Raw genomic sequence first — 27,992 nt, forward strand, 5'->3', positions numbered from 1 at the left:
TTGGTAATATATTATTTAATATTTTTATATCAATCTTCCTTCTTTCTCTGATTTCTCTTAGCTATTAATTATTTATAGAACACTATTATCAATATGAAAAATACTCCAAGTTGATAATAGAGAAACAAATATTTAAAATATTTTCAGGTTCTTTTTACAATAATCAAATAGGTAAAAAGATCAAAAAGGGAGTTAACAATTATTGGAAGAGTTACAGAAAAGGCACTTAACTTATTGTTATTGGTGAAGATATACATTGTGTCAAACATTCTAAAAACATGATTTGAAACTATACCCTGACACTTAACTATGAATACTCTATCATCTTTCAAAATTACTATTAGATAATTATACAAAACAGTTCAAGGTTAGATGGAAAAGATCCAATGTGCAAGAATATTGATAGCAGAAATTTTTGAAATAGCAAGGAACTAGAAACAAAATGCATGCTCACTCATTAGGGGAAACACTAAACAAATAATAAGTACATGTGTGATGGAGTACTCTTGTACCATAAAAATGAAGAATATAACTGATTCAGAGAAGCATGAAAAATCTGATTAAATTGATGCAAAATGAAATAAGAATAACCAGGAAAAAATTGAATTATCACAAACAAAAATAATATGAGCAAAATCTATTTGAAAAGACTGGTATTCTAATGAAAACAGTGACTAATAGAAGCTTTAAAAGACCAGTGTTGAAACATCTCAAACGTCTTACTTGAGAGACATACATCCTTAGACATAATCAATGTATTGAATTATTTTTGTGAGATATATTAGGTGGCATAGGAAATAAAGTAAAAAAGACAGAAGAAGAATAAAAATAGAAGAATTAAGTACACTTATAGGACTGCAGAAACCTAAGAAAGTCTGCAGAAAATAAAATAATGGGAAAATGAAAAATTGGAGATGCATAGGTTTTTTGCTTTCTAATGGAGAAAGAAATTCTCTATCTTCCCAGTTACTTGTCCATTGTTGGTCTTGACCTTTAGAAGTCACTTATCTTTGATCTATATCTATACTTCAAGAATGTATTTTATTTACCAAATTAATTTTTTTCATTTTATCTATGTCTGTAGAAGTGCTATTGTATAACAGAATAGGCCATGATTTGACATCCGCAGAATATCCCTTAAGGAGTTTTCTTTCATTGTGACCAAATATGAGTCATTTTATCTCTTGAAGGATCCATCTCCTCATCAATTAAAAGCACACCTTCCTCACAGGATTGTTGTGAGTATCACATGACAGCAATAAAGTAAAGTGCTCTATAAACGTTGAAGTATTAAATAAATGCCAACTATTAATATTATATTCTATATTCTCTACATGCCCTACATAAACTTATAGATTGCTAGAGGGCAGGAACTGTGTCATTGTAATTCAACAGTAATGGTTCCTATGCCAAAACCATTTAATTAGGCATTTAATAAATTCCTTTTGATGATGATGATGTTAATCTTTTACTTAGGAAAGTAATTTACATCATTGGCAAATCATTTTTACAAGAAAATAATAAATTAAAACTAATTGAACATAGGAGTTATATTAAAAATATTATTCTTTTACTAGAACTTTTATTTAACTAGTCATGATCAACAATTTTATCAGCATGATTATTTCTTCTAACCAAGAAACATCACCATCTGTGTTTGGCTTATTTTAGAATATAAGCTTCTTGAGGCCCGAGACTGTTTTATGTTTCTTTTTATATCCCTATTGTTAAGTAAGAGTCTAATGCTGGTTGGTTTATTGGTTAGTTTGTAGATTTCAATTGTGGCTGAAAAAAATCCCTAAATTGATCAACCTTATTTTTTAATACTTAACTAGTTATGGCTTTGAATTTCAGAGATTTATGACCCAATACCAGACTCCCCCCTGAGTCAGATTTTTTCTTTTGTTGGAACAGCCTTTGAGAACCTAGTGCAATAGCCAAGCCAGACTGAGATATCAGAGTTATACATTAGTAGAAATCAGCATTACACTTTTGGAATATCATTATGACATCCACTGATCTGTAAAGATCATTCTTCTGGATCAAATTTCTGTTTCTAGAAGCCTTGTTTAATGACTTTGAATATGATAAAGGATCAACAACTATTGAAAAGTTTGATTTAAAAAAATAGAACTTTTAAGAAGAAATCATTTCAGATCAGTAAATATCTATTATGCCCAATTTTAAAAACATTTTTCTGTAACCATAGAATCAAATGAGAAATTACCTCTTCCTTTCTTGTTTCACGTGCTTTCTGTACAAACCAGATGACTTTGGCTTGCAGTGATCGTGGAGTACATTCCAGCAACGTACTGTTATACTCTATTCCATAAGCCAAACGTTCTTCAGTCTTATCTAACACTTCTCCTGAAAAGGAAATCGTGGGGTTAGTACATAGTTTTTCTTTCTTTCTTTTTCTCTCACTAATTTGTCTCTGTCCCAAACTAAGAAGTTTTGTTCCCTTAAGGCCAAATATTGCTTTTTCAAGATCAAAGTTGGTCAGCTTCTCAGGGTTGAATCATTTAGGTCTAGGTCCATTAAAAAAGTTTTTGAAGTTAGTATTATGCAAGACATAAATAGAAAAGTCATAGAAAAGTTTAGAGACAGTCAGGAATAGGAGTTTGGCTGAATAACAGTAGGGATGAATAGCTTCCAAACTCAGTGGTCATAATCAAGAATTTTAACAAAGATGATGGTAAATAAACACACTACATGTCTCTACAGAAAATGAAGCAATTCTAGGCAGTTCAACTAAATTAGGTATAAGAAACTCAGATGAGAAAGAAGTTAAACTTTAGCCTAACTTAAGTCTTTAACTTAAGCCTTTTTAAACTTGAAGCCTTAAACTAGGCTTCAAGGCAACCTAAGGTGACCCTTCATGTAAAGAGTCTGAGTAATTGTTATGGAGAAGAAGCAGAAAGAAGGCTTACTTCCAAGCCTACAACTTTATGTAGCAAGGACACTTAAGGTACTACATTCCTAGTGCTAGACTCGGTCTCAAGAGTATTGGTAAACCCATTTCCTAACATAAAGAAAAGTAGACATATTTGGTTATAGTAGAGGAATGAAGGATCAGGGAATAAAGCACTCTTGAAAGGTAAAAAAGAAAGTGGAATGAGGAATTTTCAAAGGGACATTGACTATATGATACAGTAGAAGGAATACTTTATTGAGAGACAAGAAGGTGAGACAGAATACTTCTTCTGACAGTTCTGCTTGACTCTAGACAAGTCACAGCTTTTATGAGTCTCAGTTTCTTCAACTATAACAATTGAGTTACTAATGTCTATTTTGTTACAAAGAATAGTTGACACAATGCACATAAAATGTTCTGCAAATGTTAATGTGTTGTAAAAATGTTAGACATATATGGTTCTGGAGGTATCCATACAAAAAATTTACATTAAGGGAAGGGTGACATATTGATTTGAAATATCTATAGAATTTGGTTGTGAGTTATTAATGTTTAGTAACATGAGTTTTCCCATTTAAAAATAATTTCTGTTTAAAGAAACAAGCACTCTTGTGAAGGTCAACTGTAAAGAAAACTATGATCCTTCATATTAGATATTTAGTACTTTTCATTTTGGTTATCTGTAAAGTATGTTTAAAGAAACCAATAACAATTTATTATGTTCAGATTACCAACAAACTGCTGTCCAAAACATTGCTGAGCTGCATTTCCATGCCGAACATCTTGTCTCCGGAAACGTCTAGGAGGAAAAATTGCAGTGCTTAGAAGACATACAGTTTTCAATTTTCCAGAGTTTAAGATATAACCATCTGCATTACCAGTTCATGGAGAATTTTGCTCCTGAAAAATTGATCAGTCATACTAAACAAGGAGAAAATCTGAGTTATGTTGTTTTCTTTACTTCTGTCAAATGCTACTAAAGGGAATAATTATATTCTTCAGGGACTAAGAACCATAGAAAAATATATTTGAAACAGCCCCCTATAGTTAAATCTGAATCCCAAAATAAAATTTGTAAAAAAGGACTAACTTATACTTTGTCAAAACAGTGTTATGTAATCAGATATTGAAAGGCTTTTCAGTTTGAAATATACAGAATGATAATAGATATGTATGGGTTGTCCAGATGATAGGAGTAGAAGAATCATATTAATTTGAAATAAAAACATTCACAAAGCTCCTAAATATAATAAAGTCCATTTCATAAAAATGTATTTGTATCCGAACATTTTGTCTCCATCAGGATAGATCAGTATAAAGTTGTTAAGACAGAGCAATATTAATATAACCTATTTTATCTCATTCAGTAGTTGAAAATTGATTATATATGTTAAGAATTCCTATTTCCAAATGTTATCATAGATTATTCATTAATATTAAATTTGTATTAGAAAGAAATTTTAAAATTATTAACCAATATTTTCTTTCATAAATACCTTCCTGACACAATAGCAGTGTGGTGTAGTAGAAGTCAGTAAAATGAGATTAAGATTTGCCTCTGACAAATTAGTTATATGTTTCTGAGTCAGAAACTTAAGCTTGAAGTGACACAGGCAGCTCTCTAAGAAAAGTTACAAATTTCTTGCTATTCTGTATTTTGGAAATAAAGGGCATAAAGGTCTAGACCCAGAAGGTCATAACTTTCTGAAAAACAAACCTTCTTGGCAAATTATCATTTACAGTAAAACTATAAAATACATGCACAGTGACATATACTAGAATAAAAATGCATTCTATGCAACTTAAATGATGTGATAGATCTGTTATCTCATTTACACAGGTTCTCCCTTCATTTGTTCAGGTGACAACATTTGTTGCATTGTCTTCTCTATGCCCCATCACAAATTCTGTACAATGTGCTAGTATAGATATACAGACAAAATACAAATATCAATGGAGCCTGCACAGTATGTACTGGCTATTTAACCCTTTCTAAATGAGAAGTCCATCCTCTCTTTTACCTCTATTATTTTATCCTTTATTTATTACTACACAAATTTTCAGTAATAATTAGTTTATTCACACCCACCTGTTAGCCTACTCACACCTACCTTTCTGTTGCCCCTATGGTAAGACTTAATTTTAATTCTTTAAAAGAGAATAATCTAACTTAGAAGTATCAAAAGAAGGAGGAGTATACTATTTCACAAACAATAATTACAACAAACTTCATATTTACATATGATGTTAAGCTCTGTGAAAGGGTTAACATCTTATAATTGAATGTTGCCCTTCCAAATAGATAGATTTGGGCCTAGTCTTCAAAGAGAGAAGATAGAAGAATTTTGAGGGGGCCCAGAATTGATTAAGAGGAAGACAGAATTCTGGGTTGCCTTTTGGGAAATGGTGAAAAATGAATGAATTGTTTTTAATGAACCTAACCATCTCCCTGAAAGAAAAGTCCATTATTACAACAATGTTTTTTTTTTTTTTTTGTTTGTTTTTTTTTTTGTTTGTTTTTTTTTTTGTTTTTTTGTTTTTTGCTAATTTCTAATGAAATACAGGCACAAAGGTCACATGAGACTAGCAGGCCTGGTAAGTTACAATCTCTATCATTAAAGGGAGTGCTCAAAATATGTCATCGATCCATTAGAGAATTGGAATTTCAAAGTATTTTCTTGTAGATATTATAAGTTTAGGAGTCACAATATTGTAGTCTACAAAGAATTAAAATTTGCTTCTATGATGTAAATGCAATATTTCAACAAAGAAAAAAATAAAATCATTAAAAGAAACTTTTAAATTGAAAGATACTATAAAATTCTAAAATTAAAAATAAAAGTGAGCTACTGTTGATAATGGGTCTGAAAACTGGATTCATTTTGAAATATTAGCAAACAAATTTTATATCTCCTTTTAAATATAAGTACCCTGAGAACAAGGACTGCATGCTCATTAATTTAGACATTCCTCAGAAAGCATTTTTGCACATAGGTATATATAACATGTTTCTGAATCAAACAAAAATAATATAGCATAGTTGGGAAAACATGAAAATTAAAGCCAATGTAACAGACAAATTATTCCTCAAGGTGTGTTTGTTATTTCAGTCACCAGATGTATGATTGTGCCTATGTGACTGTGCCTATGTGAAGCTAGGCTAGATGGGTATTTATAATTATGTTTACATAAGATTGTTGAATAGTCTCATATCTCAGTGGCTATCTAGGAAAACGTTTCACTAAAGTATTGGATAACTCCGTTGGGATCTTAGTACAAGGAAGAATAAAAAAATAATATTTTAGGATCCCCAAGACTAAGGTAAGTATTAAAATATTAAAGTAAGTATTAAACTAAGGTAAGTATTCTGGAACTAAGATATAACTAAACAAATATAAAGCACTATAAGGCAGTTTTGAGTATTTTTCCCCTTTGTGATTTGTTGTTTAAGGTATCAAGAAAAAATTCTGAGAGCAATAGTAAGAGAAATGAAAAAGTCAAAGAAATTGACATTACAGGAAATGACAGTGGGTAAAATATGACAAGAGATGAGAACTTCCTCATCTCTTGTCTAACTTTGAAGCTTCCCTGTGACGTGGAAATTAATCAGCTCTCAAAGGTTATCATAATGGAATATAAGTTCTGGCAGGTTCTACCAATAGGAAAATGTTTTGTATATAGGACATTTGATAGACTATATGTCTTTTAATATTTGGAGAGATTCATCACCAGATGACAAGTAATTGATAACTATTTCAGCTATATTGACTGGAAGGGATCAGCAATTAAGTTATAGAGGATTTGTAAAATTGAAAATATTTATTATGGGAGAGACGGTCCATAGCAATCAAATTATGGATCACTTTAAAACAAAAAGTATAAAGCAAGAATAAGAGAAGGAAAACAAGTTATGGTCAAGAAATTGACAACTCTAAAGACAGATAATGGGAATAAAAATGAATAATAAACAGATATTTTGCTTTAATATTATTGAGAAGACTAAAATAAAGATATCTCTCACAGAGTTGCAATGTATTATGTGATTTCATAAATAATTCATTACAATAATTTTAAATAATGCTTTGGTATTGGATGCTTAGATAAATTTTAAAAATTTTCCATTTAGAAACATTATCAAAGAAAGCTAAGGATAAAAAATAGAAAAGCAAGAGAAGAGAGTTGGTATATTTTAAAACAATATAGTGATTTTTTTGCTGTATATTCATTTTTCCTCTGTTGGGTCATTTTCACTCTGAGAACAGAGAACTATTTATTTTAATAGCCAGTTTTCAATTTCTGCTTCTAGCCAGGTCTTTAGTAAAAATGATCTGTTATAAAAGCAAACAATTTTCTCTTCATGTATTGGAACTTATCCACAAAGACCCCTCTAGGGGTAGGTGATGGCTCACAAAATCTGAAGCCATTTGACAGATCTCTATTGCTACTTTATGAAACTAAAATTAGTAAAGTTAATGAGTAAAACTTTTGCTCACATCCCTTCACTTCTCACATTTCCTCATATTCCTCATCCTACCCACTTAACTTTCTCTAAGAAAAGCTTCACTGGTTTCTTTGTTCCTTTTTTCTCAGTCCCTTTCTGTATTTTCTTCCATGATGGACCATATCCCAAAAGCTATTTCCTTGAACTAATCAGTTATTTAACCTAACTATTCCACCAAAGCTGATAATTATCAACAATCCTCATAGGCATACTAGATGAATATATTACAATATACACAGTGTATGTGTTTGTATAAGTATACACTATATACTACTATACTACAATCAAGCAGTGATCATTAAGATCACTTGGGGGAAGGAGGTAGTGTTGCAGAGTGAATAAAGCAATGTCTGGCCCTGGGCCTACAGGATCTATGTTTACTTTCCCATTTCTGATGATTATTCCCTCTGTGAGCATGGGCAATTCATTTAACCATATTCAGCATCATATTCTAAGGATCAGGTGGCATTTGAGGTCCTTGCTGGCTCTTGAGCTATGATGTTAAAAGTCTGTCTGAATTTGCAGAGTCAGGGGTACACCATTATGTAATATTACATGTGTTGTCAGATATTTTAATACATTTATTAGTTTTATTTTCTCTTTTTCCTTAAAAAAAGCACTTTGTAATATGGGATCACTTTCTCTTAGGAAGTGAGAAGAAGACTACAGAGGAATTGCAGGCAATGTAAAAGTTAAAGACATCTAAATAATTAGTAAAAAAAAAAAATCAAACAAGTAAAAGCAAACCTACACTCCACTGTTTTTCACTTTATACCTTTGCTTTATCTTGTTTTGGATTGCTATATTTAGAAAACTAATCATTTTCTATTTTTAAAAAATGTTCATATAACTTCATAGGAATTAAGAAATACCTTGCCTCCTTGAGAAACCCCAGAGTTCAAAAAGATTCCTGTTGAAGAAACTTTGGGAATCTTCTTCTGTTACCAAAATGCCAAAAACCCATGAAAAACTATAGTCACTGGAGTTCAGGTGGGGGCAGGGAAGGGAGATCCCTCTGTCTTTCATGTGAACTGAATTAAGTCACACGTTTCATTAATTACATAGGTCATGCATTTGCCTAGGAGTTAAAATATTCACTTTCAAATGAAACAGATTAGAAGCAGCTGGCATAGAGGACATAGGGCAAATGCAGGATTTATTTTAGATTTTTTTTTCTTTTAAATCTTTGAATCCCTCATATGTAGTAGCTTGCCATTTCCCCATTTCATGTTTATCTAAACACTTTATGCCTTCCGGGCATGGATTTTTAAGGCAAGCATCAGTTGATCCAAGGCTGGGTGGAAAAAAGTGGATACATCTGTTTCTGCTAGAATTTCTGTATAGGCCATTTAGGACTATTGATTTCCAGGTAAAGGGTAAATTCTGAAAACTTTCGCAAACACAGCACATTTGATTAAATTGTTTTGCAGCTACTTTCCACACAAGGTTATTCTGTGAAGATTTAAATAATCAATGTCAGACTTCTTTCCTCATTCAAAATATCACTCACTCAGCAATGAGGAACACAGTGTGATATAATAGATTTCTGGGTCTGGAATCAGGAAGATTAGTCTTACATCTGCACTTCCAGCACATGGCTTTCTTATGGTTACACTATTAAGTGCTGGAAGTTCAAATATGAAACGGTTTCTTGACACCATTTTTCTCCAAATACACTCATATGTGTCTCCTTAAATCTAGAATGCTTATAATTTCTTATCTGGCCTGGCTAAAATGCCTGTTTCAGGTAATGAGTAATTTATGAAGTAGGTGGTTCCCTATATATTTTATACCTAGTCATTATTTTTATATATAACTTATATTATTTTCATAGGTAATGTGTATAATTAAATTAGCAGTTTGCTGCTATCACCATCCATTTCACTGCTTTTGAGAGACATCATCCATAAATTGGTTTCATAAGTTCTTGATACAGTTTATCTTGATTCTCTCCCTTCCCCCCTCCCCAACCCCCAAGTACAAAATGTTCTTTTGGAATCTTGAAAGATCCTCCCCCCCCTTTAAAAAATCATTTATTTTCCTGCTTGTATATAACATTCACTTCATGTCTTATCTAAAAGACTTTTAAATTTTATTCATTTCCTTGCCTCCCCAATGTCATCTCATAAATTAAAGATTTAATTTCTTCTGGATGCAATTAGGACTAAGTTTGAAGCTCTCCAGCTTCACCATTACAAGAAGATGGGGATAAATAGTAAGGGGAAAGGTTGGGGGTAGAGATGGAATGGAGATGAATGCTATCTTATTTAACACAGTGATGTGTACTGGGAGTTCATGAACTTATACATAATTAATCTACATAAATTCAGATGTAATTATAAAGCTATATCTTTATATATATATATATATATAACTATATAAAATTACTGATATTATTATTTTCCATATGCTTTTTAGAATAAGAAAAACATTATCTTCCAATAATTTTGTAAGCTCATTTTGTAATTTTAGTATGTAAATGCAACTTTGGATCATGCAATGAATAATCAACCTTTCTGTCCTTATTGTAGGACCATATTTTAAGTAACTTGTCACATTTTTATTACTTTAGAGAAGTTCTGATTTCATCATCATGGAGTTCTCCTATTATGTATGCATATCCCTATTCTTTCATGATTTCATTAAGTCCTAGCAGGTTGCTGGAAGCACTGAGAGGATGTTTTACTCCCATGATCATACAGCTATTTAGGATTACTAAGGAAACCTGAAAGAAGACCTAGATTTCTAGGCTTCCAAAAGTTAGTAATGATAGATAGTATAATGTCATTACGGTTCTTGTTCTTAGTCATATTTAACTCTATATAGTTATATAGACTTTGTAATATAGACTATATAGTTATATAGACTTTACTAAAACTGGGATCATTTACCATTTTTTTCCTAGCAAGTCACCACTTTACAAATGAGGAACTGAGATAAACAGGGGTTATGTGACTTGCCCAGGGTCACACAGAATGTAAATGTCTGATGTCTAATTTGAATTCGGAGTTTCCTGACTCCAGACCCAGAAATCTAAACACTATGCCATCTAGATGCCTCCATATAATATCATATTGCCTCTCTTTTTTACACTTACAAAATCTTTTGTATTGAACATTCTCTAGTGATACAAATGTCTGTTTTTCTTAATTATCTTTTTTTCTAAGTAAATTTTAAAAATAATTTAATAGAGTCCTATAGATGGGAAAATAAGAATATGATTAATGAAGGGGGCAAAACAGTTTATGAAAAGCCAGGGTATAAGACATAAAAAGAATGGTTTTAGAGTCAGGAAGACTTAGTATCAAGTGTTTCATCTAACATATGAAGCTTCTCAGAGACTAGGAAGCTCTGTAAGTCTACATCTAAATTAGAGATTAGCATCCATGGAGATAGTTTCTATATCAAGAGTTTACCACATCAAGGAAATTATAGATCTAGACATTATACACACACAGACACACACACACACACATTATATATATAATAAAATCTTTAATTCCTCTCTCTCTCTCTGTGTATATATATATATATATATATATATATATATATATATATATATATATCTTTAATCTCTACACACATTTATTTATATGCATAAACATGTGCTGTATAAGGTTTTTCATGTCCTTTCTGTTTAATACATTAAAAGGCCAATAGAAGCCCATTAGGAATATAAGATTTAGTCCAGCCTCTTAATTTTAACAAATAAGGAAAATGAAACCTATGGGAGAAATTTGACTTATTCCAAATCACATGAGCATTAAGTGACAGAGATGAATTTCAAATCCAGATCCTCTAATTCTAGATCCAAAGCTCCATAAAACTGTCTCTCTTTCTCTCTGTCTCTGTCTCTGTATATATAATATATACATCACACAAAATACATACAGAGATGTAATATTTTATGTCTATTATATAATATAATATTTATGTCTATAACATATTTGTACATATATAAATAGCAATTAATTTCAACATCTCAATGACAATATTTAACCAGATATAAGTTAACACATTGAAGGGTAATTTACAGAAAATAAATCCAATCTTTTTTTTTTTAATCTATATAGTTCTAGATGCTTTCATTGAGCTTCACTTAAATTGGTTGATTTTAATATCTTTTAATTTCAGAAGACAAGCCTTTGATAACCATTCTCTAGAGAAGGAAAGTTTTATATATCAAATAATTATGATATATGTCAAACTATGTCATTGAGAAGCCACCATTTTTACCTTTTTGCATGTGTTCCAGTTGGGTAATAGCGGGAACAGGATATACCATCCCATGCACAATATGGGTCCCTTGCTAAGCAGCAATCAGCACAAGCTGTACCATACATGTCACACTGATGAAATCGGATTTGGGCCACTGCAGATTCAGATCCAATGTACAACTGTTGCTATAGAAATCAAAAGGAAGAACCTCCAGTGACAAAAATGAACAGTTTCCATTAACCTATAACACAGAGACCCACATCTGAATATCCCTGACAGCATGGATTTCCACTGGAACAGTTTCCAACCACTAATGATACTGTACTCCCTCTCCCCTCCTAAACTTTTTAATCTGAAATGGACATTGACATTCTAATTCTAAAGAGAGTAGGAAGAGACAGTAATGCTTACTTCAGCAAAACATGAAGGATAGCAACATTTCACTTCACAAAGTTATAAAATTGCTCCCTAAACTTAAAAAAAAAGGGAATCAAAACTCTTAAGAATTAGAGATGTAGATGAAAATGAAATAAATGATCCTTTTACCATCCAATGTCTAGACAGAATTTTGCTATGATCTAAGAAAATTACAAATGTCCTTTTAAAGAACTCAAGGGGAAAAAAAAGCAATATAGACAAATTATGTAGACTGTAGACAGCAAGTTGATTTCCGTTGTCCTTTATTCTTTTTCTCATATTGTACCTGTAATTTCATCGGTGTAGAGAACTCCCCATGAAGAGATTTCTCTGCTAGACAAAGAGATTTGTTTACCAGACAAAAATATCCATTAATAACTAAATTATGTGCTATTAAAAAAAATCAAACAACTATTTTTTCCATTGGAAAGTAGCTGTATTATCACACACATGTACTTTCGATCTCAATTAATTGTCATCTATCAACTCATAATAACTAATCCACAATGAAAAATACTTACTCTTTTTGAAGAAATTTCCATGGAAATAATAGGAACTGGAACCTGAAAGGGAAAAGTTGATCACAATTTATTTTTTAAAATATATAACTTTTAAATAAATGACTTTAAATAAAGAATAGTGGCTAAAAAAAAAAAAAACTGTCCCAAGGCAATATATAAATATAAGCTTTGCTAAACAAAGCAATATATAATTTAACCAGCCTGGCTGGTTATAAATCTAGAGCTGAAAAGAAACCTGAAGTTAACTTAATTCAATCGTCTCAATTCACAATTAAAGAAATTGTGAATGAAGGTAGATCAAAATAAGTTGACCAAGATCAAACAAGCAGTACTGTAGACAAAATATATATACTATATATGTATATATATATATATATATATATATATACCTATACCCTCTGACTCCAGAAGCTTTACACAGACTATAGTAACATCCTAAAATCTATTTAGCTTTAGTCTTTCACACTCAATTTGTCCATCTATACTCTATGAAAAACCAATGTCTTGTAGGTGAACAGGCTACCTTCGTATTTAAGTACAGTACTGGTTGGCCACTTTTCTTGTCACCACTGGAATTCTGGCTGATCTTTTGTCTAATTCTGGGGAAGAAATCTTTGGATAAACTAATTTGATTTCTTAATTATTATTTTCTTATTATTTATTCACATGCCATTTTTAAGGTTTTGCTGATGTAGAAGTGAAGGAACTGAGCTCCTTGCCTCAGGCAATCATTCTAGGTGTGTACTACCACATTTATCTTTTCTGAATGAATAATATGGAAAATATTTCCAAATGATTGACCAAAATCTGCCATTTTATATCTGCCCTCCCTTCAACTAATATTATTTATGGAAAGAAGTTAGAAAAGGTATTGCCTCATTAGAATTCAAAATTTTGCCCTGAGATAGTTTAAAGAAAAGACATTTGAAGCAAAGTTGTTTTTTTTTTTTTTTAAGAATAAACCTGATGCTAAGGATGATCCATTTACACTCACATATACAGCTCATTTTCTTATAAAATAGTTTTCTAATATAAGAAAAAAAATTTTAGAATTTAGAATTAGAAAGGAAATAAATAGAATTTTATAATAAAAGGAAAGAAAATAGAAGATATAATATTCTATAATCAATGAAATTAGAGAATAACCTAAAAATCTAAGAAAAGTTTTAAGGTTTAATAGTTTTTTTTTTTTTAAACTAGCTTCAAATAAGCATTGATAACCTCAAATTGCATTAAGACTTCTGGTATCCCATATTTTCACACACTTCTACCATCAAGAGTCATGTATTTTTGAAATTGCAGAAACCTTTGAAAGTACTAAGTGGCCTAGAATGTAGCCTTCAGAGAGAATGTTCTATAAAGCATTCTGGAGTGGAGGAAAAGAAAAAGCAGAGAAATGAGAGACAGAGTAGAATGACCAAATGATAAATGTACTTTAAGGGAAATTAATATATTTTTACTTTTTAGTATTTATCAATTTTTTGAGGTAAGATATTTGTTTCCAAAATGCTCCTTCAAATTTATATTATCTTTATAAAAATTACAACTAGAAAATACTGGGATTAATTTCCATATGGATCAGGAAATAAGTATCATTATTTTATTTTTATATTACAAAATATGTTAAAAATACTGGTGTTGGGAAAATGCTACTCTCCTTTTTTGCATAATATAAGAAAAAAAGATCACATCTGAATTTTTAACATTTTCTACTTTCAAGTTCTTTTGAAACATAATATATAATTTAGGATAAATCGATGTTGTGACTAGATTTCTAGGAATATATGAGTGTTTAATTATTTGTTGATTTAAAAAAGTTACTGTCATCCATACATACTTTGAATACTTGTAGTTCTTCTAGAATTACTTCTTCCATTGATTCTGTTTCCTGGTTGTAAATTGTGATTACTTTTAACACAATGCCATTATCTAGAAAAGAAAGAGAAAGCAAGACAATTGTTTTTTTCAAATAAATAAATGCAAAGTGATTATTAGAGGAAAATGTCTCAAGATCAAAAAAAGGAATTTTGCTTAGATCATTGTAGAGTCCCTTTACAATCTCCCTTCTGTAGCACATTTCCTCCCAAATCATGCCTAATATAATCAAAAAAAGTTAAAACAAAACAAAACAAACAAAAAAAAAATCCCACATACCTACAGAGTTCAGTTGTTATTCTATGTATATATTTATGTAAATATATGTACATATACATATAAATATACACAAATACATTTTAATATCATTTACTAGGATATAGTCAAATAAATTAATTTGGCATGAATTGTCTGGCTCTATCCCAGTCTATTATCGTGCATAATAATAAAGATAACAGATTCCAAAGTAGCCTAATTTTCACTTGGACTTTCTCTTTGTATATTATTCATATATTCCATAGGTCACTAATACAACATATGTCAATTACATTATCACTTGTATATAGTATAAAATTTACATGAACTAGAGTTTCTGATATAGGCTATTAAATAATAAAAAAGGATGATGATGATGATAATAATATATTTACTTGATAATCTGCCTTATTTCACTTCTTTCATATAAGTGCATCCCTGGAAATATACTTTTTTTTTGGGAGGGGGTGAACTGAACCAACCAAATAATTTATATAATAACAAAATTGTAAAAAAAAAAAGCAGCAGCTATGAAAGATTTGAGAATTTTGATCAATGATCAACCATAATGCAACAGACTATGTGAAATATGTTATCCACCTCCTGACAGAGAAGTCCATAGCAATAGACTCAATATGTAGGGACTTTATTTCATATTTTAAAGTGGGTTTTCTTTTTCTTTTTCATTGGTGGAGAAAGGAAAGAAATAATCATTTTCTTTAAAAAGACAATTTGATGAATTTGAAAAGCTAATATATTACAGATTATTTGCTTTCACTATATGAGTTGAGTGACAATAAAAGAAGTTTGTTGGTCTATGGTATCACAGATATACCGAAGCGATAAAAATGATACAGATAAAAATCTTATTTTAAATGATAGCAACATCTCATAGCAATAACTTGCACCTATATGATGCTTTATACTTTGCCAAATGTATTGTTTAAAATATCTTTATGAAGTACTAGTTCAAGTATTATTTTCTACATTTTATAGATGAATAAATTAAGATCTGTGTAATTTCCTGCAGATTCACAGGAAGTGATCAGTGGCTATCTCCTCTAACCTATGTACAAAAATAATTCATACTTGGGAACTTTGGAAAAGTGAAATCCAGACTCTTTTGAAAGATCTCCACTGAGGGGAAATTTTTCATCTCCGAGGGTAGGCCTTTTAGATGGTTTTAATTATTAGGAAATTTTCATGACATCAAAATAAATTAGCCTTACAGATCTAACCTCTTTCCTATGAAGACAGATTTTATGATTCTTCTTCCTTCAATCATATCACAGATGACTTGGATTCAAGACGTTTATTACCCTACTTCCCTTTCTCTGGATGCTCTCCAGTTTAACAATATCCTTTATTTTTTTTTCTCTTTTTAAAAATTTAATTAATTAGTTTTTAATATGCATTGCTCTATGAATCATGGTAGGAGAGAAAAATCAGAACAAAAGGGAAAAACTAGGAAGGGAAAAAAATAACAGAAAAAAGAAGTGAACATGGCATGTGTTGATTTACATTTAATCTCCATAGTTCTTTTTCTGGATGCAGATGATATTTTTTATCCAAAGTCTATTGAAATTGCCTTGGATCACTGAACCGTTAAGAAGAACCAAGTCTTTCATAGTTGATCATCATACATTATTGCTGTTATTGTGTACAATGTATTACTGGTTCTGCTTGTTTTGCTCAACATCAGTTCATGTAATCTTTCTAGGCATTTCTAATCAGCTTGTTCATTACTTTTTATGGAACAATAATATTTTATTATCTTTATATACCACAACTTGTTCAGCCATTCCCCAATTAATAGGTATTTACTCATTTTCCAATTCTTTGATACCACAGTAAGAACTGCTAAAAACATTTCTACACATGTGGGTCTTTTTCTCTTCTTTATGACTTCCTTGGGATACAAGCCCAGTAGTGGCACTACTGGGTCAAGGGTATGACAGTTTTATAGTCCTTTGGGAATGGTTTTTGGAGGGCTCTCCAAAATGGTTGGCTCATTTCACAACTCTACCAACAATGCATTAGTGTCCCAGTTTTCTCATATTCCCTCCATCCAACATTTATCATTATTTTTCCTTTCTTAGCCAATATTAGAAGTGTAAGGTGGTATCTCAGAATTGTTTTGGTTTGTAATTATTTTGTGATAATTCTCTAGTGAACAGTGAATTAGAGCATTTTTTCATATGACTATCGATAGCTTTAATTTCATCATCTGAAAATTTTCTGTTCATTTCCTTTTACCATTTATTAATTGGATTCTTATAAATTTGTTCTTATAAATTTGACACAGTTCTTTATGTATTTTAGAAGTGAGCCCTTTATTAGAAACATTGAATATTTAAAAAAAAATTCCCAGCTCTGTACTTCCTTTTTAATCTTGTTTATGTTGGGTTTGTTTATATAAAACCTTTTTAATTAAATGTAAATTGAAGTTATCAATTTGTCCTTTCTTTATGTTCTCTAGTTCTTTGGTCATAAATCCTTCCCTTCTCCAAACATCTGATAGGTAAATTATCCATTGCTCTCCAAACATCCTTTATTCCCAAATCATATACCCAATTTGACCTTATTTTAGTATAGGGTATGAGATGTACGTCTATGCTGAGGTTCTGACCTATCATTTTCCAGTTTTTCCAAAATAGCCTTTTTAAATTGTGCTTCAGTTTCCTCATCTGTGTTGTGAGGATCAAATGAAATAATAATTATAAAGTACTTAGCACAGTGCCTAAAACAAAGTAAGTGCTGCATAAATGTTATTGTTATTATACTATATAAAATAAATTGGTTTGCTGAATGCAAATGTATGCCTTTACATTTATTACTAATGAATTTAATCCTGTTAAGTTCAGCATGTCATGATATTTTGAAATTCTTTCCTTCTCAGTTTTATGTCTTTTGCAAACTTGGAAAGGATGTCTTCAATGCTTTTATCTAAATTATTAAGAAAAATTTTAATAAGAGGACCAAAAACATATTGCTAGTATATTCCACAAAAAACTCCTGATAGTATAACACCAACACTCTTTAAAACTAGTCATTAAATTATATCTTAATCTAACTAAAAGTATTATTTTTTTAAACATAGTTTACATTTCTCCTCAAAATCATTTTAAAAGGCTTCATGAAATTCTTAGCCAAAATTTAGTCAAACTATAACTAAACATTTCTATGACTTATTGGTTTAATAATTCTATTTTTAAAAAGAACAAAAAGAATTATAGTCTGGCATGATCAATCCTTGTTAAAGTCTTTAACTCTTTAAAATTACTACTTCTTTTGCTACATGATCATTAACCATCTTTCTAACAACCCATTCTAGTATGTACCCACTAACTGAAACTAAATTCACTTGCCTAAAATTTGTCATCACATCTATTCTTTTTGATCTTCCTTATTCTGAGGTAGCTCTCTGATTTTCCATGACCATTCAAATAGCACTAATTGATTTAACAACTGTATGTGCTAGTCCACTTTCTTAAGATGTTAAATCATCTAGGTCAGGTAATTTAAATTTACAAAGGATGTCTTGGTGATCTCATTACTATCTCTGAACTCCCTATTATACATTTTTGTTCTGTCATTTCCAGTGCAAAGGTCCTTCTCCTTGTCAGAAGCAAAACAAGAAATGAACAGCTCTGCTTTTTCTTGTTTGTCATATCGTATTCATCTCTAGAATTGAAGATGATTCACTTCCCTCCAGTCTAGTTTAAAACACATACACACACATATACACAAATATGCACGTGCACACACACACCTATCTCCCCCTTCCCCTTTATTTCATCTGAGCATTAGTATTTTTGATACCATCTTTACTCTAACATATCACACTCCAATTTTGCCCATTGCTACTTTCTCATGCTCATATCTTTTCAAAAAACGAATTTGGTCAGTTCATTGTTAATTAGAATCAGTCCCTTCAAACTACTTTGTAGTAAATAAGTATTAGAGTTGGTATCAGAATCCCCGTCCCTTAAAATCCCGTGCTCTTTCCATTAAACTCAAAGATACAAAAATGACCTGTTGAATTGTAAAGATCTGGGATGCTACTACTCAGAGAGGATTTCCTTGGTTGTTTTTACATCTCAATGATATCAATGGAGGACATAGATCATTCAAAATGATCCTTTACTTGCCTCACAGGACTAGACCATCTCCTTTTTGCAAATGCATTTCTTGGATCACCCTTAGCTCTGCTTCTCTTTTATAATTTATTTTAAAAAATGTATTGTGGGTTTTTCATACTCATCTTGCTCCACTTCATTGCCTTTAATTTCCAATCTTAATTCTTTGAACATTATTGTGTTCCATGACTCACAGTCACAATATAAAGTCACTTTGCTTTTCCAGTTTTTCCTATATACTTTTACTTTATTGTCATCTAAATTTTTTTTTCATTAAAATCCTTCAAAACTGCTATAAAGGTTGGGGGGAAAATTCCATGTGGAGTTTTTAAAAGGTAATTTCCTTTCATAAACATAGAGAAGAAATGGGAAAAATGGTTGAAAATATAATCTCAAAATGTTAGAAACAATTTAAGAGTATTTCTAAAAGAGTTACATCTCCCGCTCTGAAGTCTGGGTTCTTATAATTAATTCTCTTTTAGAAATACACTTTCAGAGTGCCTATTCCCAATTTTATTTTTGTTCCTTGAACTTTTTTCTTAACATTCTTCTAAAATTCATATTGAATTTTGGTGTACTCAAACTATAACTTTCCTTTATTTCTAGTTTAGATAGGAATTGTACTTCATTGAAATATTGACAAAATTGCTTTGTGTAAAATGTTCATATTTGAAATATTTTATTATTATGAAAAATTACCTTAAGATTATATAAGAAACAATTATTTTAAAAATTTTCACATATGCCAAAGCCAAATAAATACAAGTTCATTTAAAATATAAGCATTAAATAAAATAATATAAACAATATGAATCAAAAAGAAAGTAAATCACATTTCAATACAAATTATTTGATGGATTTTCCAGATACTAGGTGAAAAACAAAGAATAAAGAAGAATTGGAATTCAGACCTAATACAGCTCTCTAAATGATAAAAAGGCATTTCTTTTTAACTCATAAGTTAAAACCTATTTTATGTCAATTCTTTTTCCTAATAGATAACTTGAAAAAATTTTCAATATTAAATTTAAGAGGATGAATGAATCTCTTTAAATACTAAAGTAAAATATAAATATTTATTTAATATTAGCTTACTAAATATTTTCCCTACACATGATATTGTGGTAGGTCTGGGGGGCACACAGTATGTATGACCTAATAGGAAGGAAAGGACATGCACTGAGTTCTTTTGTAAAATAATATTATTGGGCTGTTCTATTGCTAATGTACCCAGATTCTATTATTTATCAACATAGTGTCTATTCCACATTTTTTCACTATTATACATTTATTATATAATACTTGCTAGTATTATATAACATACTACATTACATTATATTATACAATATACAATATTATATAATAATTATTATTGCTATATAATACTTTGTCAAATATTTTGCTTGTTAGTATAACAATTAACATTCATATCTATTAGAAGCCTAATAAGATGCTACTGGCCAACTACATTTTTGAGTGTTATAGAAATCTAATATATTTCTATTGGTATTCCATACACAAAACTAAACATATCAACATTTGCTGTATACAATGAGTAAATGAGAAAGATACCAACAGAATTGTCAGATGCCAATTTCTGGAAATCCAATGGAGTGTTTTCCCATTTTTTTCTTAAAATAAATATTACTGTGAAGGCATGGCCTTCATTTGAAATGATAAACTATACTTTGGTTACATACCAATATCTTCATACCTTCAAGTCTCTCTCTCTGAGTGATTAAGGATATAGCAGGGAAGATACTGACTCTAATAAAGAACATCTGCTATGATAATTTGTTTTCCTATAGAGCTTGAGAAGTAACATGTACCAGTTTATTGAGATGTAAAAGTGTTTGTATACATGATCGTATTAACTGAATACTTGATGAATTCCTTAATATATGTCATTTTCAATTTAAATATGTTTTTATTTTTTCCTAAAAGTCATAAGATACTTTTAAAAAGTAGACTATTAGTATTTTTGTATTCATATATTTTTACTTACTTTGTAGTTTGCTCTAAATAAGAATCAGTTGCATGGATTATAACTTGTTTTTAAAGTGAATATATATTAAGTAATACTTTTGCAATTCATTACATTGATTTTTACCATAATAATTATTAATAATCAATTGTTATCAGAGCCATAAGCACCATGTATGTCACCCTTAACGACCAACACAAAGACTATTAGCATTAACTAGAGAAATTATTACCTTAATTTGTACTAGATACAGATATGAACCATTTTTATAAGAGTATATGAATAAATTCTGGGAGAAACAAATTAATTTTGTATCATATCAAACAAATTTATTTATAACAGAGCAATTTTAAATGCAAGTCATTCTTTTTCAAGACAGGGGAAAAGTTGAGATTTATCAATCTGTCTATAAGAACTTTAATTCAATTCTACAAAATAATAATATATTCCAAGTATCTTCAAATCACACTCTGGAAGATAAAGGAGGAGCAGCAGGCCATGTGCATGGCTCAGCGAGGAAAATATCTAGGGGTTGTTCTAGAGACAGTGCATTTGCAATATAAGCATTTGTACCTCATAAATCACCAATGCTACAACTTAAGGAATGATTTATTGTTTGCTGATTGTCTAAACTTAAGAAGTTGATGGAAAATGTGAATAATGCAGATTAAATTTAAAAGTATATCATGCAGATACTTTTCCCCCTTCTGAAGAGCTAGTTATTAAAGGTTTCTCTGAGTATTTTTAAAGTATATTTTAAAACACTTCAATGTTTTTAGTTTCTATAAGATCATCCATTTAATTCAGTAAATACTTGCAAGGTACTTGATTAGCAAGGGGGAACACAAATAAAACCTGTTTGTTAATTTCCCTTTCTGACCTACCCTTCTTTGAAATTATGAACATTGATTTGGAAAGATCCTGAGTAGCATATCACAAGATTGGTTCTAGAGGCTCACTTTCCTCTAACAAGGATCTTGGTGGTTTTAGATTCAAATAAATCTTTTTCTCTTAATGGAATTTGTTAAAGAATCTGAAAATTCAGCAACCAGTCAAAAGCCTCAGCCATCTTGCGGGATCTGGCAGAAGATGCCATCTTCCTGATTTGTATACCACATTTCAATTTCTGACTGAACTGTTATTTGGAACTGACATTGTTTTCCCATTTTCTTTCTCCACTGACACTGTTCATCTAAGGCTGATAGGTGCCCCCTTCCTCTTTCCCACTCCCGGTTCTATGCTCTATTGCAGAAAACTTCATCTTCCCCTCATTTTCCATTCACTGAGGCAGGTAGAGTGGTATGGGGAATAGTCGTGGAGTCAGGAATACCTGTCTTCAAATCAGATCTCAGACACTGGCTAACAGTGGTACTCAAATAACCTCAATCAGCCCCAGCTTCCTCAACAATAAAATGAGGCTAATAATAACACCGGGATTGTTGTAAGATTCAAATGAAAGTGCTTAAGTAGTATAATGCCTGGTACATATTAAGTACTGTATAAATCATTATTATTATATTACATATAATAATTATTATAGAATATATTATTCCAGTATTAGGAAACTGATGAAATGAGTATGCAAAGAGAGTGTCAAGGGATGTTCCCTCATCATTTTAATTATTATATTATCTTTAAAATAACAGTTTAAAGACCTCCATTGGATGCATTTTTTTTACCTGTGCCAATAAATAAAACATCATATTGTCCATCTTCAGCTTCAACTCGATCAACTGCTATTTGTTTCAGGTTATATTTTCCATCTGTTTTTACCAGGATTGGCCTCTTATGAACAGGTTTCACAGGCTGATGCATTAGTGGATGACTTCTTGCAAACCGGATTGCCTCATCAGGATAATCCTTAGTGGTACCATATTTCCCCCCATTCACCTTGCTGGCACACTATGAAGACGTAGAGTTTAGAGTTAAATTTTGTTGTTGTTTGTTTGTTTTACTATGGTAACACTCTCCTATGTTTCCATTAAATCTCAGGAGGACCAATTTGGGATTATAGGCTGTGCTCAGTCACTTTAACACACATTTTAGAGATGCTTTTAAATAAATAAAGATCTTCTTCAACAAAAGTGAGACAAGCTTTAGGAGGTGGTGATGATAATCATGTAAAGCTCACAATAGAGATGTACATAAAGCATTATAAGGTTCAAAAAATTAAATGCAGTAATTTCCTGTTTGGACAGAGATTTGCTTTTTTAATGGAAGACACTACACAAAATAAAATTTTCTCATATTAGTTTAAATTGAAAAAAAATTTAATATTGTAAATTTACTTGCAAAAGCATATATCCCCAGTCTTGATTCTAAGACTTTCTCTGCCTCCCCCCAAAAGAAAGTTTAATATTGTTAGAAATTTCTCCTCAAATAGCAGTCATATCACTATGACAATGATTGTACTAGAAAGCATGAAAATGTGATTTCATACTCAGAGACTCCCCTTTTTAATATAATGACCATCATTGTGATGACCCCAATTATGTTATACAGAATAGTGTTTCAGACATGCAAAAAGCAATGATATCTAAAATCCAACATTGTTAAGTGGTTTTTTTTCCTTTTATGAAAGACTCTATTTAATTGCTAGAATTTGCAAGAAATGTCATTTTTGAATGAGCCAGATAAAATAAGAAAACAGGAAAAATTTAGTGCTAAAATTAGTCTTAATTCACTAATTCTAAGATGAAGTAGGAAAATTAAACATATTTTAAAATTAAATGCGCAGCACTACCCATGAATAATTGGATGGAATTTTCAACAGCATTAAATTTCATTGTAATTTCTACCTTGTCATTAAAGTATCCCTATGTTTGCCCATTTCTCTGAAGGACCAGCAACTTGGTAAATTTCTCTTGATGAATTTTTCTAATTCTCCTGTAATCAGGACTGATTACAAAAGCTTGCAAAAAAGTTCTGTTTCATAAACAGGATATCTTTCAATGATTTGCTAAGAAATCAGGTAATGCTTCTTAATTTAGCATGAATTTTTCACTTTAGCATATTTTTATGATTTATAATTGAAACCATTTATATCCATCTTGGAAGCATTTCAGGAACCAGTCACTTCCTCCAAATCTCCTTTAAGACCATGTGGTTTTAGGAAGCATTTCTAGCAAACCCACAGGAGTAAGTTCCCTTAGTTTAAACTGTAATTTCAATCAATAGAGTGAAACAAAATACACTTTATGTCTTACTGGAAATAATAATTTTAAGCTAGTAGGAGACAGTGATTGAAATAGTAAAGTCTTACACTTGTTAAGAAGAAGTAACGTTTGTTTCCACTTTTGGTTTGGCTCTGCAAAAATGGTTTCTACTTGGACTTCCAAGTAATTGTGTAATCAACAGAGTGATGGAATTTCACCAGGCCCTCATAAAAGAGTGGAGTTTGAATTGTATGACAAGTTAAATGTTTGCTTTCCATGGACCACATAACACATACAATGATCCTGCATTTTTCCAACTTAGTTGCCCTCAAGACACATAATACAAAACATAACCATTTGTAAATTCTCGTTCCAACTGAAGCCATAAAAGTTAGAATGGACAGGCAAAAACGTTCTCAGTAGCACCAATTCAAAAATAAATAGTGAAGCTTCCTGTCCTTGTAGAAATGCTTTCCCACTTCTATAGGGATTTATAAGATGCAGAACTCATTTTGAATCACAGGTTTGCCATAAAACAAGAATGATCTTAATAGCTAAGTCGCTACCTTTCTATGCTACAGTTTCCTCACAGGTAGGTAAGGCCTAAGATCTCTTCCACCTATAAATCCTGCAATGCTATTACAAGAGATGATAATTCTTTCAAAGAGACTCAGAGAAAGTTTACTTAAATTTTGATTGATTCAGGCACAACATGTAGACTGTTGTGTAGAAAGGTATATGAAATTTTTAAAAGTTAATTATTACATTTCAGTCTCTCTTAAAATTTCTCATACATATTTATTTGAGACAATCTAGTTAGCTAAAATTTAATGATAAATTCAAAACAGGATCAGGTATCTCATCAGTATGGTTAACTTTTTAACCTTAAAACAAAACCCAAAACATTTCCCTCTATAGTCATTATCAGATTGTATGGCTAAAAAAATTACTTAGTAGCCATTTATCAGATGATGAGAACTATAAATAATATCCATTAAGCCAACATTCCTCTGTTTTATTATAATTCATTGTCATATAACCAAAATTCTGAAAATAAAATGTACACCACCCTTTTTCCATGATAGGTACTGATCAAAGGAAATTTTTAATATTTTTTTTTATAATTTTTCTCTTTTATAATGCATCTTTACCACTGAGCACAGATAGCAGGTGCTTAACAAATCCTTGTGGACTAATTTCATTCTGGGATGCATTCTGTGAAAATAGGCACTGTGTTACATTTAAATTTACAATTTTCAAATTTACAATTTACAAAGAAATGTTTACTATAGAAAGAAATATATTTTAAAAACTAAAAAATACTTTTTCCCAAAGCTAGATAATTAAACTTACAGAACCAGGTCTTGGGTAGGGGACTTTTCCTTCATAAAGTGACCAGTGGTACTCAGGTCCTTCCTTATGTGCATAGGGTCCATTAAAAGCTGCACGGATACTTGACATATGATAGACACATATGGCATATCCCCGGAATATGTTACTAGAAAATAAAAGAAAATGCTAAATAAATAAATAAATAAAAAAACTTCAAGAAACTATGTAGTCAACCTTTTTTCTTCTAGAAGAATTAAATACAAGGTATTACACTAAAATTGTAAGGACTTCTTCAAATTCCTTGATTTTCCATGTTTTCTATTTTTTAGATCTGATGTAAGCTATCAAAGTGAAATTTCAAACTAAAATAATTATTCAAGTTCTAAACAAACTTTTTCCCTTAAATGTAGCTATTTTAAATGTAAATTATTTTAATTGACTTGAATTTGCCAAATGATTTTATTTCTTCACCTTCTGAAATTCTTTATTTTGATTTGTGTGACTTCTGAAACACACACACACAGACACACACATGACCAAACTACTGAATGTCATGCATACACACATATGAAAAAAACCAACACTTTTTTATTTAAAAGGTTTTAAGAATGTTAAAATGTCTCTTGACAGAGATAGAAACATCCAAGCTGCCAAAAAACTGATTGGAAATTAATTTTATTGGTTGATATTAAAATTTTGCTCAGACTTCTTCAACTATGTTCAAACTCAGATAATAGAAGAAAAAAATATACTCCCTTTCAATTAATTTGCTACACATTTATTAATAACTTATTATGGACCAAGTACTGTGCTAGAAACTAAAAACATAAAGACAAAAAAATAAAAAAGTTCTTACCCTCAAAAAGTTTATGTTCTATAGAAAAACTGAAATGATAAAGTCAGCTCTATTTTTTTGATATATTTGCTAATTCACTCATTCTTTAAGGAAAAGAAAAATATTAGACTAACCTCATATTAATCATTAAGTCAGCCAGAAACTAACCATCTGAAAACAATATGACATGCAAATATTATGCTATTAAATATAATGTATTAAAATTGTTTCAGAAAGAGAACAGAGAAAAAATAGATTATTAATGTAACAGAACATGTTAATACCATAAGTTGAATAAAATTTTTGTATACATTACAAATTTAATGAGAGAAGTCAGAGAAATTATTGATTGCTGAAAAGAATCTTTAAAAATATCTATTTAGACTTATTTTTATGGATAAGAAAACTAAGATAAAAATAAAAAGTAACTTTCCTAAAGTCCCTCAGCTAACAAGAAGATGGAGGGAGGATTAAAATCTAGCTCTCACTTCAAAGTTGGTGCACCTTCCCATGAATATCCACCAAAAATCTTCTGTACTCTAGAAGGCTTTAAAATGTCCTCAATGATCCCAAGTAAAGGAAAGATGGCAAATTATGCTTCACTGATCATGGATTTCTAGTCTTTCTTATTCTCTCCATCACTATTTCTATCTATTGCCATCTCTGAGGGCATGTTGTTTCAATTTTCTGATGGTCACATATTCCCTTAAACCAATTATTTGCTGGAAAAGACAGGAATTAAAGAGTCAGCATGCCTTCTTTATCTCAATTATACTTCTGGTTCTATCATCTCTAGTTGAGCTTTCTCTCCAATTCTCCCTTTTAAAAGCCTAGTCCAAGGTTATAATCAAGTATTAATTGCATTAGCAATGCAGTGGCCCACCAAATCTGGTCTTGATCCAAACTAGTGAAATTCATCAAATGATGATTTTTGACTCAGTGATACCTAGGTCAAAGTAAATTCGTATCTTATCGGAGATGCCAAAATAAAGACTTAACATAGTTTAAAAAGAGTTATCTTGGAAAAGGAATAGATACTTAAGAGAATTTCACTTCTGTTAAGGAGACAAAAGTAAATTTTTTGAGATCCTTATCATTATCTTTTTGGGCACACCTACTTGCTTCTATAGAATTTATTATTTATTAGGTTTCATCTATACAAGATAGAAGTCAGGAAAATTAAATTAAATTGTTTGTTGTAGTTTTCAACTGGAACATTTCTTTAACTGACTTTTCTCTGTCCATATCAGTTAAATGTACTGCCTTTGGGCAATATATGCTATTTGGTAATTTGCAAGAATAGAGAACATAGTCCCAACCCTGATGGGACTAAATATTCATAAGCAGATGAAACATGCACTTAAGAAATCTAGGGAAATATCATAAGGGAAATTAGAAAGAACTATAAGGTAAGGGAATATAAGCTTTTATACTTGCAAATGACAAAAGAGAAAATGGAAAAACAGAATATAAGTATGCTCATAATGGGAAATCAATTTGATAAATCATTCTAGGGATAGTGATTTTTAAAAATATTCATGAGTTTGTAGAAAAATACTTTAGCTTATGCAAAGGATTAAGAGAAAACAACACCAGGAAAAAGGAATAAAGGATGAAACTACACACTTAGTAGGAGCAAATAAATGTTGGAAGCAATTAGTAAATTGATTAAATTAAATTACAAAGAATATTGGAGCATAATTAGATATGAGATTGGAATGATGGACATGAAGGGTTTGAATGTAAGAATTGAGAATATCTGATATGAAAGGTAAAACAGAATCAATCTTAAACAAGATTATGTTCAAGGGGCATTATTCTGAAATTTCTACAAAATTATGAATTT

General features: G+C 30.5%; 1 protein-coding gene across 1 annotated transcript in view; it reads right to left on the minus strand.

Annotated features, from left to right (window-relative positions):
- Positions 1–27,992, minus strand: part of SEMA3E (semaphorin 3E) — a 140,950-nt gene that overhangs the window by 18,668 nt on the left and 94,290 nt on the right. Inside the window, exons 9-15 of the mRNA XM_052000886.1 lie at positions 25,333–25,477; positions 22,504–22,726; positions 14,409–14,500; positions 12,572–12,613; positions 11,652–11,818; positions 3,646–3,713; positions 2,228–2,367 (exon numbers count right to left, since the gene is read on the minus strand). Of these exons, the coding sequence (XP_051856846.1) occupies positions 2,228–2,367; positions 3,646–3,713; positions 11,652–11,818; positions 12,572–12,613; positions 14,409–14,500; positions 22,504–22,726; positions 25,333–25,477 (877 nt within the window). The remainder of the gene's footprint in view (positions 1–2,227; positions 2,368–3,645; positions 3,714–11,651; positions 11,819–12,571; positions 12,614–14,408; positions 14,501–22,503; positions 22,727–25,332; positions 25,478–27,992) is intronic.

Source organism: Antechinus flavipes, chromosome 5, assembly GCF_016432865.1.
Source record: "Antechinus flavipes isolate AdamAnt ecotype Samford, QLD, Australia chromosome 5, AdamAnt_v2, whole genome shotgun sequence".
NCBI lineage: Eukaryota > Metazoa > Chordata > Mammalia > Dasyuromorphia > Dasyuridae > Antechinus > Antechinus flavipes.